Source organism: Schistocerca serialis, chromosome 6, assembly GCF_023864345.2.
Source record: "Schistocerca serialis cubense isolate TAMUIC-IGC-003099 chromosome 6, iqSchSeri2.2, whole genome shotgun sequence".
NCBI classification, from domain to species: Eukaryota; Metazoa; Arthropoda; class Insecta; order Orthoptera; family Acrididae; genus Schistocerca; species Schistocerca serialis.
In genome coordinates, this window is record NC_064643.1 from 169,139,572 (window position 1) to 169,153,830 (window position 14,259).

At 48.4% G+C, this 14,259-nt stretch overlaps 1 protein-coding gene across 5 annotated transcripts in view; it reads right to left on the minus strand.

Moving 5' to 3' along the window:
• LOC126484389 (centrosomin-like) overlaps nt 1-14,259 on the minus strand; it is a 435,221-nt gene that overhangs the window by 330,500 nt on the left and 90,462 nt on the right. For 4 of the 5 annotated variants that reach the window (XM_050107886.1, XM_050107885.1, XM_050107887.1 and 1 more), the window contains exon 1: nt 1,727-2,415. The exons of the other annotated variant lie outside the window; for it this stretch is intronic. In XM_050107886.1, coding sequence (XP_049963843.1) covers nt 1,727-1,806 — 80 coding nt within the window. In that variant the 5' untranslated portion in view covers nt 1,807-2,415. Of the gene's footprint in view, nt 1-1,726; nt 2,416-14,259 lie in introns of those variants that run through there. 5 annotated transcript variants of the gene reach the window in all.

Genomic DNA, 14,259 nt, shown 5'->3' on the forward strand with positions numbered 1-14,259 from the left:
ACACACACACACACACCACCGTCAATGTTGGCAACACTGAACGTACAGGATTTTTGTTTTATATAATACCGTACGACACTTCTGGGAACACTGTTCACTCTTATCACATACATGATAGCGGTTTAACCGCTCTAGTTTCTTCAGCAAATTTCTTCTTCTTAGCTGCCTATTCGAGCATCCTGTAGGGACCAAGATTGTTTATTCAGACACGCGAAACCGCTACCAATGTACTGGCGGCCCTCTACAGCAACGCGATCATCATTTCACGAAGTCGTCGCTGGGAACAACAAAGCACCATCGCAAAGAGAAATGCGACGGAAGTAACCAGCGACTCTATAAACTACATAAAATGTTAACTAACGAGACCGCTTAAAAATAACAGCCTTTTTCACCAACAGCAACCGATACTTCACTGAAATATGTTCTTGCCGATAGCCTGCAAAAAAAGTGTCTAAGAACAGGTCTGACTAGACAAAAGAAAAATCTAAAACAAGAGCAACAAAAATAAAAACACGATAAAAGCTTATTCATAGAAAAAGTGGGACAAGTTACTAACGAAAGCAAAACAGAGGTTCCACGGCCAAGAGTAGTCAGCAAAAATCAGGTCATAGAAATATCATTAAGGCTGACATTACGTATTACGTTTAGTGAAAAACTACAGCGATTACTTTTTGCAATTATGCACAAAATTTATTTACAGGCTGCATCGTAATTGCTTTTGTTACGCGATCATCGTGAACAATCCCGAACGAAATAAATTTAACAATACAAAATTATTTTTTCCGTCATATAGTTTCAGTTGAATTTACATGCGATAACAAGACTGGAAGGGGGAGGGAGGGAGCGCAAGCATTGAAACCAAACAATATTAGATACGGGAAAGGAGAGTGAAGGAAAGATTTGATAAGGTTATAATTCAATAGTTATCTGGTGCCTGTGAGGTCTTACGTCCAGATCTCGTTAACTTCAAGAACATCCTCCCACATAGAATGAGTGACGATATCCCACGCAAAGATAGTTACACCCGAAACTATGAAACCACATCAAATATCAGATGTATCGGTGAAAACATGAATATTTTAACTGTTCCACGAATGTTACATACAAGAAAATAGGTACAGGTTCTTTACCGTTGGACACAAGATAGATAAGGATTTAATACCCCGTCGACGAGGTGGTCATTTGATCTGTAGCACCAGCTAGTTTTTGGAGTAAGATGGGTAAGTAAATCGAGACGCTGGACAAAAACAACAACAGCAGCAGCAGCAGCAACGAAATTAAGATAAAAACTTGCTCAGGTAATTAGTGCAACATAGATCGCCATGATAAAGAGTAGTAATAGTCATATGTAGTAATAGTCATGTACTAAGATGAAGCAAAACTTTAGATTCGGTATTTGTTAGAACGCATAAAGTGGGCTTCCTAGCTGGCGAGACCCCCTCCATGTGCCATCATCAGATTTCTTGCATAACCACGCTACTCGCTCATCAATGATACAGGACTCCAGCGAACAATGACACCTCTACCGCTTCCATGCCCAACGGATTCTCAATGCTACCATGAGTCATCTTTAGCGAGAGGCAATGCGGCCCGATGAGAGCTCTTACGAATCCTGTAGCTTCACTTGCTACACAGAAACGGGAGGGTAGCAGCCGTTACAGACGGAACAGCCAGGCTGGCTGGGGGCGAGAGCTAGCTGCCCGCAATGGCGGCGCGGAATACTCACCAGAAGGGGCTCTGTTCAGAGCTCTGCACGGTCGGACGCCTCGGCGGGCTGCGGATCGTACCGAACCTGAAGACGGACATCGTTATTTACAACACTGCGCGACTAGTCACAGTTCTCTACGGCGAAGCGCGGCCACCCAACTAAACGGATGCGAAGCTATCAAATTTACAAAAATTTACACCACTTTCGAAACACTACGGTCGGATTACAACGGACGATGAACGACGGCGGAAGTTCCTTTTCCTTAATACTTTTCTTCTTGTACTGCAGGTCCACACACGGAATCACCACTGCTTTCTTCACGGCACAATTTCGCTCCGAATACGAAAAATTAATTACCCGATTGAGTTTTCGGAACACGGAATCTGACGGCAATTTTGAAAGAGTTTGCACGAGCGTTTTATAAATTCTTTCTTATTTTTTCTTAAGCTCGACGCACTCGGCAATAGACGGAACGAATAGCTCGTGTGTACTAGCGGAGAAACCGGAAAAAAAATTACGCGACGCGGAAAGGGAAGAACGGGGCAGTCCAGAACCGGAGGGGCCCTCGCATGTCACGGATCGACAACGAGCTCACGCCAGTGCTTTTTCCTCCGCTTGAGCATCTTGCGGTGGCGGGCGAACGTCGTCGGCGGTCATCGCGGCGGCTGGCGTCGCCGCATCCACGGAACACGACCTCGCGCCATCGCTGTCTGTTACACACTGAGCGCCGGGGTCGCCCGCTGCCGCCGCTCGGCGCTGGATGCTGGTGCGCCGTTGCTAGGCGACCGCTACCACGCATGCCCGGCGGCTGCGATCGATGTCAGCTAGCACACTGGGACCTCCCCTCCCCTTCACCCTCTGCCTTATCTCTCGCGAGCGCGGCAAACATCCTGTGGAGACGTTAGGCGGGGGTCCTGTAGCGGTTTTATGAGGCGACGCGTGTGCTTCCTTCGCGGCTAGGCTTCCGCCCGAACAAAACCAGGTTGGTGGCACATTAGATGCGAAGGAAATTTTTTTATTCAGCGTATATAAGAACTGCAGATGAGCCACTGTGACACCAAGGGGGTGGAGATTCAAAGGTGCTGAAATGGCCAGAAAGCCAAGACCACCTGATTAAATTTACGCGTGGGGTCACGTTTGGTGGAAAATAAGCACACAGGACAAAAATAATTCGCAACCCCCTAGCACACGTCACGCTAATGCCGCGTAACCTCGCCTCTAACCTTGATAGTGATCTCGTTTTGACGATAGTGAGGCTTGCCAATATGTTTACACATCCTGCTCAAGCCAAGCATTGATGATTAGATCCATACGGTTACCGAAGTGCGGGAATGTTGATTACTGTTGCAAATAGTGCCAGACATACCCGCATTATATGGAATGACGATCGGGTGACTGCGGGACAGTCGAGGTGCGGTAGAGTGTCTCGGGCGTTCTTCAGACTACGAACGTGTGGGTGCAGCTCTGCGAACACGTCTGTTGTCACCTTGCAGACGGGAGTGTCCACAGCATGCTCATCATAATGTAAAAGGAAGGGCTATACATGGCCGTCGAAAATTGAGATAAACATCTCCTTCATATTTACGGAAACCTGTATCAGTAGGCCAAAGACATGGTACAAAAACATTCCCAAAAGAACACACAACCATACCTGGCTTAAACTACGCCCTCCACACTTTACAGGGTAAACGCCATATTGAAGCCTTGCATCCGCTGAAAAGAGAAAATCGCAACTCGTCGGACCACAGCACACACCTCCAGTCAGCTACTATTCCGCATCTGCGTTTGGCCCACCGATGTCGTGAGCTACTGTAAGAAACGGCCTTTTCCCAAGTATCCGAATCCGAATCCTCATGCCCATCACAAACAGTTTCCATCAAAATATTAACTCGGAAACTGGTTTCCATGCTTTCACTAACAGTAATAGTTGCTATCTGGTTTGAGAAATTTTTCAGTGACAAGACGTGACATTCATCTCTTGGTTCCCGTTGGTTATGCTCTTTTTTTCAACTTTTACGTGTTGTTACATGGCTGTGAGTGGCACAATTCCTACTAGATACGTTGGATAGTCTCCTTTGATACACCAATGTACTGGGTAACTTCATTCACCATGTGCTCATGGGCACTTCCAAACGCGACAGGTCCTTCCTGCTATTTTTCACGAATACACGTCGACCCATCCACTGATCTAATTCCATATAACCGACAGCCAACTTGCACATATAAGCCACTCCACTATCGTTACTTACCGGCAGCAATCGAGGGTCAGATGATCGCCTCGTACCAGCCCTACACCATCAACAACACTCCGAAGTGACCAATGTACTCTTAAAGAGGAGGAGGAGGAGGATGATTTGTTTGTGGGGCACTCAACTGTGCGGTTATCAGCGCCCGTACAAATTCCCAACCTTTGCTCAGCCCAATGTCGCCACTTTCACGAATGATGATGAAATGATGAGGACAACACAAACACCCAGTCATCTCGAGGCAGGTGAAAATCCCTGACCCCGCCGGGAATCGAACCCAGGCCCCCGTGCTCGGCAAGCGGGAACGCGACCGCGAGACCACGAGCTGCGGACTCTTAAGGAGGTGGCTAATATTTTTCCCCGTGATTTTTCCCTTACCAGCAGCCGAGCGAGTACGAAACAGCAAGGTTGTATTTATTAAAGTTACGAAGCCAGATCCGGCGATCGTACTAATGTCCCTGATGATGATGATGATGAAGTTCCATACTCCGAGGAGCGTAGGGGACGATGCGGGAGACCCGCACCGCCGTACTAGGCAAGATCCTTGTGGAGGTGGTTTGTCATTGCCTTCCTCCGACCGTAATGGGAATGAATGATGATGATGATTATGAAGACGGCACAACAACAACCAGTCATCTCGAGGCAGGAAAAATCCCTGAACCCGCCGGGAATCGAACCCGGAACCCCGTGTGCGGGAAGCGAGAACGTTAGCACAAGACCTGGAACTACAAAATCGCTGCTACTTCTTTCCAGGAGTCATTATTTCATCTGGCCTATCTACAGAAATCTTTGGTGCTGTTGGACCTACGGAACGGTAACGTATACCTGCATCGCTCGAGCACGCAAGCCACTCCATCTCGGCAAAGTCCACCTCGCTATTTGCTACTGCAGCACAGTTTCAGCAAAGAGGAAACTAATATTTCTCGCTGACAAGCAGCTCAACTGTCTGGTTAAATGATGGCACCCTCGACAATAGGATATTCCGGGTGTAAAATAATTCTTCATTCGGACCTCCGGGAGGACATAACTAACGACGATATCAGGAAAAACGAATCTGGGTTTCTACGGACCGGAGAGTGGAATGTTGGATGCCTTTATCTGCAGTTAGAGTAATATAATTTAAAACAGGAAATGGGTAGGCTGAAATGAGATATTACGGGAATTAATGAAAGCGTAGTTGCAGGAAGAACAAGTCTTCCGGTCAGGTGAATGCAAGCTTATAAATACAGAGTCAAATAGGGGTAATGTATGAGCAGATCTAATAATGAATAAATACGAATGCGTATGTTGTTGTTGTGGTCTTCAGTCCTGAGACTGGTTTGATGCAGCTCTCCATGCTACTCTATCCTGTGCAAGCTTCTTCATCTCCCAGTACCTACTGCAACCTACATCCTTCTGAATCTGCTTAGTGTATTCATCTTTTGGTCTCCCTCTACGATTTTTACCCTCCACGCTGCCCTCCAACACTAAATTGGTGATCCCTTGATGCCTCAGAACATGTCCTACCAACCGATCCCTTCTTCTGGTCAAGTTGTGCCACAAACTCCTCCTCTCCCCAATTCTATTCAATACCTCCTCATTAGTTATGTGATCTACCCATCTAATCTTCAGCATTCTTCTGTAGCACCACATTTCGAAAGCTTCTATTCTCTTCCTGCCCAAACTATTTATCGTCCATGTTTCACTTCCATACATGGCTACACTCCATACAAATACTTTCAGAAATGACTTCCTGACACTTAAATCTATACTCGATGTTAACAAATTTCTCTTCTTCAGAAACGCTTTCCTTGCCATTGCAAGTCTACATTTTATATCCTCTCTACTTCGACCATCAGTTATTTTGCTCCCCAAATAGCAAAACTCCTTTACTACTTCAAGTGTCTCATTTCCTAATCTAATTCCCTCAGCATCACCCGACTTAACTCGACTACATTCCATTATCCTCGTTTTGCTTTTGTTGATGTTCATCTTATATCCTCCTTTCAAGACACTGTCCATTCCATTCAACTGCTCTTCCAAGTCCTTTGCTGTCTCTGACAGAATTACAATGTCATCGGCAAACCTCAAAGTTTTTATTTCTTCTCCATGGATTTTAATACCTACTCCAGATTTTTCTTTTGTTTCCTTTACTGCTTGCTCAATATACAGATTGAACAACATCGGGGAGAGGCTACAACCCTGTCTTACTCCCTTCCCAACCACTGCTTCCCCTTCATGTCCCTCGACTCTTATAACTGCCATCTGGTTTCTGTACAAATTGTAAATAGCCTTTCGCTCCCTGTATTTTACCCCTGCCACCTTTAGAATTTGAAAGAGAGTATTCCAGTCAACATTGTCAAAAGCTTTCTCTAAGTCTACAAATGCTAGAAACGTAGGTTTGCCTTTTCTTAATCTTTCTTCTAAGCTAAGTCGTAAGGTTAGTATTGCCTCACGTGTTCCAACATTTCTACGGAATCCAAACTGATCTTCCCAGAGGTCCGCTTCTACCAGTTTTTCCATTCGTCTGTAAAGAATTCGCGTTAGTATTTTGCAACTGTGACTTATTAAACTGATAGTTCGGTAATTTTCACATCTGTCAACACTTGCTTTCTTTGGGATTGGAATTATTATATTCTTCTTGAAGTCTGAGGGCATTTCACCTGTTTCATACATCTTGCTCACCAGATGGTAGAGTTTTGTCAGGACTGGCTCTCCCAAGGCCGTCAGTAGTTCCAATGGAATGTTGTCTACTCCGGGGGCCTTGTTTCGACTCAGGTCTTTCAGTGCTCTGTCAAACTCTTCACACACTATCATATCTCCTATTTCATCTTCATCTACGTCCTCTTCCATTTCCATAATATTGTCCTCAAGTACATCGCCCTTGTATAGACCCTCTATATACTCCTTCCATCTTTCTGCTTTCCCTTCTTTGCTTAGAACTGGGTTTCCATCTGAGCTATTGATATTCATACAAGTCGTTCTCTTATCTCCAGAGGTCTCTCTATTTTCCTGTAGGCAGTATCTATCTTACCCCTAGTGAGATAAGCCTCCACATCCTTACATTTGTCCTCTAGCCATCCCTGCTTAGCCATTTTGCACTTCCTGTCGATCTCATTTTTGAGATGTTTGTATATGGGACTATAATCAGGGAAGCAAACATTATCGTAGCCAAAACAGACACAAAGCCAACACCAGAGCAGTACATTTTACATGCCGATTAGCTCCGCATATGAAGATACTGAAAGAATTTATGAGGAGATGAAAGAAATTTATCAAATTGTTAAGGGAGCAAAGGAGACGAAAATTGAATGATTAATTTTTGGGTTGGGGGTTGGGAATGGAATTCAACAGTAGGGAAAGGAAGAAATGAAAAAACAGTAGTAGAATGTGTACTGGCGAAAAAGGAATGAAAAAGGAAGCCGCAGAAAGTTAAATCTGCGTCGGGTAGATATCGTCGACCAAAATGGACGTACTGCTAAGCGCTGTGCCAGCGCGATATTTGTGCTAAGAGGTCCGCCTGCTTAGCTGGGTGGTGACGTGCTTGTTTCCCATGCAGCGGGCCCGGGTTCGATTCCCGGCCGGGTTGGATAATTTCTCCACTCGAGGACTGGGTGTTGTGTTATTTCATCCTCATCACCGGCACACAAGTCGCCCAATGTGGCGTCGACTGCAATAAGACTTGCACTTGGCGGCCTAACTTCCCCGGATGAGGCCTCCCGGCCAACAATGCCCTACACTCATTTCATACTAAGAGCTCTCACACTAAGTAGAGCATCTACGACGGGCAGTCAAAGTTATGAGTATTACAAAGAAGGAATAAAGTTTAGTATCATGTTTTACCCAGGAACCTGACTGTAGAGCTCATACACACAAATACCTGCTTCACAGTACCGCAGCGAGCCGCTAAAGGAGTCTAAATAAAATTGCTAAGTTCCTTGATGAAGTGGGGGTATTCAGCGGCAATTCGGATTCTGCATTACGAGGGAAATAACTCTACAACCGTGTGCATTGGACAGGCGGCAGTGTATAGCAACACTGCACCATTATATGACACGGTGGTTAGGTTACCCAGATGCTTCCAGTATTATAATGATTTTAGGTGAGGATCGCTCACCATCGTCCTGAAGAAAAGTCAGCATACCAATTCCATAGGTGGGGACAAAGGCTGTCCCCACATGCAGAGCAGTTTATAATGCTTTAAAGTCTGTCTCCCTTCCGCATCAATTTAGGGGGAAGGCCCAACAGTTCACAAAATTTCACCACTTTTGCACCATTGGAATCAGAATCGGCGAGAATGGTAGGCAAATCTCCATCGAGACTGAGGGGTGACCTGATATCATCATGTAAGACACACGTTGTCAAAATATGTTACTCTGAGCAGAGTAGTGGATCCTCCCGCCGGAGGAGGAAGCCACGTGTTAAAGAGATATGTTCGATGCGCAGACTGGTAAGCAGAACCTCCTTCCAATGATGAGGCTGACGAAGTCCGCCATGCTTGTGGGGTCGATTAAAGCGACTGCAGTTTGTTTTTCGTCACCTTCAACCATTCAGCCTCCCATTGATGGATGATGCGTCTGTCAGGAAATGATGGTTGGTTGGTTTGATTAAAAGAGGGGGGAAATGGCCCAAACTACGAGGTCATCAGTCCCTTGTTCCGAATAAAAGAAAGCCACAAATATGAGAATAAAACAAACGAGACTGACAACTCAAAACGGAATGAAAGTTAAAAATCACAAGAACGATGAAGGGCAACAAACATGTAAATGGACAACAGGGGACAAGAAAACCACAGAAACGCAAGAAACGGAATGAAGAGGTTAAAACATAAAAGCAAATTACCATGGCTGGCTGACCATGAGAATAAAAAAGGAGAAGCCAGCCACTAGGTAACACATTAAAACCTCCACCCTAAATTGGCCAATGAGGAGCTGTCAGATACAATTAGCGACCAGTAACCCCATATTTCGTCGCTGAGCAGTCAAAGTGGAACAATGCACCAGAATATGGGACACTGTCAACTGGGCGCCGCACCTACTCTCAGAAGGGTCTTCACGGCACAGGAGTTAACTGTGGGTCGCCCAAGCGTAGCCAATGCGGAGCCGGCATAGGACAACTGATTCCCTGCGAGAGGCCCGCATGGAAGACTTCCACACATTCATAGTCTCCCTAATGACACGCAGTTTGTTGTGCATACTGTTATGTCATTCCGTCTCCCAAAGCCGAAAAATCCTACAGCGTAAGGCAGAACGTAGGTCAGGTTCAGAGATGCCCATCTCCAGAAGCGGTTTCCGCGTAGCCTGTTTGGCCAGCCTGTCGGCAAGTTCGTTGCCTGGGATGCCGACGTGTCCTGGGGTCCCCACAAACACAACTAAACGGTGGGACCGGTCCAGGGCATAGAAGGACTCCTTCCTGGAGGGACGCTACCAAAGGATGGTGGGCGTAGCACCGGTCGATGGCTTTTAGGCTGCTCAAGGAGTAACTACACAGAAGAAAATTCCCGGGGCATGAACGAATATACTGAAGTGCACGAGAGATGGCCATTAGCCCTGCAGTGAATACACTGCAGCCATCGAGCAAAGAATGCTGTTAAAAATGGTCTCTGTGGACGCTGGCGAGGCCAACATGATCAGCAGCCATCGAACCGTCGGTGTAAATCACTTAAGAGTCCAGGAACACGCCAAGAATCGAGAGCAAGTGACAGCAGAGATCGGCAGGAGTAACTGAGTCCTTAAGGTCATGCAAAACGACCTGACGAATCTGCGGCCTAGTTGTACACCATGGAGGTGTATGTGGGCGGACCTGGATGGAAGGTGGCAAAGGAAAGGACTCCAATTCAAACAGAAGGGATCGCAATCGTTAGCCTTGACCTGGGCCGCCGATGCGGGAGATTAACTGCCGCGGGTGGGAAAAGGAGACGGTAATTTGGATGTTGAGGAGAAGTACGAATGTGTGCAACGTAACTGGCGAGCTGTTGTGCACGTCGGATCTGCAATGGAGGGACTCCGGCCTCCACCAGGACACTCGTAACTGGACTCGTTCAGCCGCTAGGCGAACGCCACAGTGGGGCACTGGTACGAGGACGCGCAACGTTGAGGACGCCACCAAACCATAAACCAGACTCACATGGATATGGCAGGATTGAACGAAGGCTTTTTTTTTTGTGGTTTTAGGGCGCACAACTTCAACGGTCATTAGCGCCCAGACTACGTTAGGAATGCACCGCGAGTCACAAGTTTAAAACAGCAACGAAACGGAAAACACGATAAAGGACAGACTAACAGGCATAGGATTAAAAAAGGAAGACAGTAGAATCAAATGTCCTTTGAGAGGGTTGTCAAACTGATAAAATGAAGAACGCGAGCAGCTGCTCGTGGGTCATCCGCTAAAATGGCTTCTACAGTACAAGGCAGGCCAAGATCAAGACGCAGGGTGTTAAAATCTGGACAGACCGTTAAAATATGGCAGACCGTCAGCAAACGCCCACAGGGGCAGAACGGCGCCGGCGCATCCGTCAGCAGATGGCGATGGCTGAACCGGCAGTGGCCAATTCGTAACCGGGCCAAAACGACCTCCTCCCGCCGAGAAGGGCGTGAGGAGGACGTCAAAGCCACGGGAAGAGGTTTCAGGGCCCGAAGTTTGTTGTCTGGAAGTGCAGCCCAATCGGCATGCCACTGCGATAAAATGCGCCGACAAATGACCCTGCTACAATCTGACGAAGGGACACAACAAGATGCTGTCCGAGGCTGGAGGACCGCAGCCTTGGCCGCGGCATCTGCAGCTTCGTTCCCAGGGAGACCGACATGGCCAGGAACCCACATAAAGCTAACCGGAGAACCGACGTCCACCAGCTGCTGAAGAGAGCGTTGGATCCGGTGCACGAAAGGGTGAACCGGGTACGGATCACGGAGGCTCTGGATAGCGCTCAGGGAATCGGAGCAGATGACATATGCAGAATGTCGGTGGCGGCAGATGTAAAGGACAGCCTGGTAGAGGGCAAAGAGCTCAGCTGTGAAGACCGAACAAAGGCCATGGAGCCGGTATTTGAAACTTTGTGCCCCGACAATAAAGGAACACCCAACCCCGTCATTGGTCTTAGACCCGTCTGTATAAATGAAGGTCATATTAATGAACTTCGAACGAAGTGCGATAAAACGGGAGTGGTAGACTGAACCGGGGGTAACCTCCTTCGGGAGCGAGCAGAGGTCAAGGTGGACGCGAACCTGAGCCTGGAGCAAAGGTGGCGTGTGGCTCTCGCCCACTCGAAAGGTTGCAGGGAGTGAAAAATCAAGGTGTTGAAGGAGGCGACGAAAGCGAACTCCAGGGGGTAGCAGGGAAGAGACATACAACCCGTATTGACTGTCGAGAGAGTCATCAAAATAGGAACGATAAGACGGGTGGTCGGGCATTGCCAGTAGCCGACAGGCATACCGACAAAGCAGTATATCGCGCCGGTAGGTGAGTGGCAACTCACCAGCGTCAGCATGAAGACTCTCGACGGGACTAGTATAAAACGCTCCGATCGCAAGTCGTAAACCCCGATGTTGTATGGAGTTGAGGCGGCGTAAGATGGATGGCCGTGCAGAGGAGTATACGAAGCTCCCATAATCCAGCTTGGAGCGGACGATCGACCGATATAGACGAAGCAGGACGGTTCGATCCGCTCCCCACGACATACCACTGAGAACACGGAGGACATTTAGAGAACGGGTACAACGGGCAGCCAAATATGACATGTGGAGACCAACTAAGTTTCCTGTCAAATGTAAGACCTAAAAATTTTGTTGTCTCCACGAATGGGAGAGCAACGGGACCGAGTCGTAAGGACGGTGGGAGAAACTCTTTGTAGCGCCAGAAGTTAATACAGACCGTCTTCTCGGCAGAAAAACGGAAGCCATTGGCGACACTCCAGGAGTAAAGACGGTCAAGAGAACGCTGAAGACAGCGCTCCAGGACACGTGTACACTGCGCGCTGCAATAGATGGTAAAATCGTCCACGAAAAGGGAGCCTGATACATCAGCTGGGAGGAAATCCATAATTGGATTGATCGCGATGGCGAAGAGAGCGACGCTCAAAACTGAGCCCTGTGGCACACCATTCTCCTGGCGAAAGGTGTCTGACAGGACAGAACCCACACGTACCCTGAAACGTCGATCCATTAAAAAAGAACGAATAAAAAGAGGGAGGCGACCGCGAAGGCCCCATGTATGCATGGTGCGGAGAATGCCCGCCCTCCAACAGGTGTCGTAAGCCTTCTCCAAATCAAAGAACACAGCCGGGTCGGGCGCTTCCGCAAGAAGTTATTCATAATGAAGGTCGACAAGGTAACCAGATGGTCGACAGCAGAGCGGCGCCTACGAAATCCACATTGTACATTGGTAAGTAGGCGTCGAGACTCGAGCAGCCAAACCAATCGAGAGTTAACCATTCGCTCCATCACTTTACAGACACAGCTGGCAAGCGAGATGGGTCGATAACTGGAAGCCAAGTGCTTGTCCTTCCCCGGCTTAGGAATCGGGACAACAATAGACTCGCGCCAGCATGCGGGAACATGTCCCTCAATCCAGATGCGATTGTAAGTACGAAGAAGAAAACCTTTACCCGCAGGAGAAAGGTTCTTCAACATCTGAATACGAATAGAATCAGGCCCTGGAGCGGAGGACCGTGATCGGCCAAGTGCGGTTTCGAGTTCCCGCATGGTGAATGGGGCATTATAACTTTCACGATTCGAGGAGCGGAAGTTAGGTGGCCTAGCCTCCTCTGCCTGTTTGCGGGGGAGGAAGGCAGGGTGGTAATGAGCGGAGCTCGAAACCTCGGCGAAAAAGCGGCCGAAGGCATTGGAGACATCCTCAGGGGCCACAAGGACGTCATTCGCGACCGTCAAGCCAGAAACTGGTGAGTGAACCTTAGTGCCAGATAGCCGGCGCAGGCTACCGTACCAGACAACAGAAGAACGAGTAAAACTGTTGAAGGTGCTTGTGAAAGCAGCCCAGCTGGCTTTCTTGCTTTCTTTAATAACACGACGACACTGAGCACGTAATCGTTTATAATTGATACAATTCGCCACTGTAGGGTGGCGTTTAAAGGTGCGTAAAGCACGTCGACGAGCACGTAAAGCGTCTCTACATGCTGCAGTCCACCAGGGGACCGGTAAGCGACGTGGAGAAGAAGTAGGGTGAGGGATGGAATATTCAGCAGCAGCGAGAATGACTTCCGTGAGGTGTGTGACCTGACGATCGCAGCTTGTGAAGGTTTGATCCTGAAAGGTCGCCCTGGAAGAGAAGAGCCCCCAGTCTGCCTTGGAGATGGTCCAACTAGAGGAGCATGGAGAGGGGGTATGCTGCAGGAGATGGATAACACACGGGAAGTGGTCGCTCGAATATGTATCAGAAAGTGCATACCATTCAAACCGGCGTGCAAGTTGGGGAGTACATATAGAGAGGTCTAAATGGGAATAGGTGTGAGATGTGTCCGAAAGAAAAGTAGGGGCGCCAGTATTGAGGCAGACAAGGTTGAGCTGGTTGAAAAGGTCTGCTAACAGGGAGCCCCTCGGGCAGGATGCTGGAGAGCCCCAAAGGGGATGGTGGGCATTGAAGTCTCCAGTTAACAAAAATGGTGCAGGTAGCTGAGCAATAAGTTGCATCATGTCTGCCCTGGTAACGGCAGATGATGGAGTGTAAACGGTACAAATGGAAAATTTAAAAGTGGGGAGAGTAATGCGGATGGCAACTGCCTGCAGGGCGGTGTGCAACGTGATGGGATCATAGTAAATATCATCCCGGACCAGCAACATAACCCCTCCATGAGCCAGGATACCCACCACAGGGGGTAGGTCAAAACGCACAGAGGTGTAGTGTGCCAAGGCAATTTGATCGCATGGGCGTAGCTTCGTTTCCTGGAGGGCTACGACAAGCGGACGGTGCAAGCGGAGCAGCAACTTCAAGTCCTCTCGATTGGAGCGAATGCTGCGAATATTCCAGTGAATAAGTGCCATCGTAAGAAAAGGAAGATAAAAGAAGGGGTCACCTCGAAGGCCGCGGAGGGCCTGGCTTCGAGCGAGCACTGCCGCCGCTATCAGTAGGCGGACAGTCTTCGTCCATTGGGTCTATAGGTTCATCGGCCATCTTGGGAAGATGGCCGGGAGGGGGGGGCTTCCTCCACCGGTGAACGGCCAGATGTTCGGCTACCAGCGGTGCGGCCAGACGAAACGGATGACGGCCTGGGGCGGCAACCGCTGGGTGGCGCAGGAGAAGAAATGCGCCGTGGCGGAGAAGGAGAACTGTGCTTCCTAGGAGCCTTCTTGGAAGGTCGTTTGGTGGAAGTAC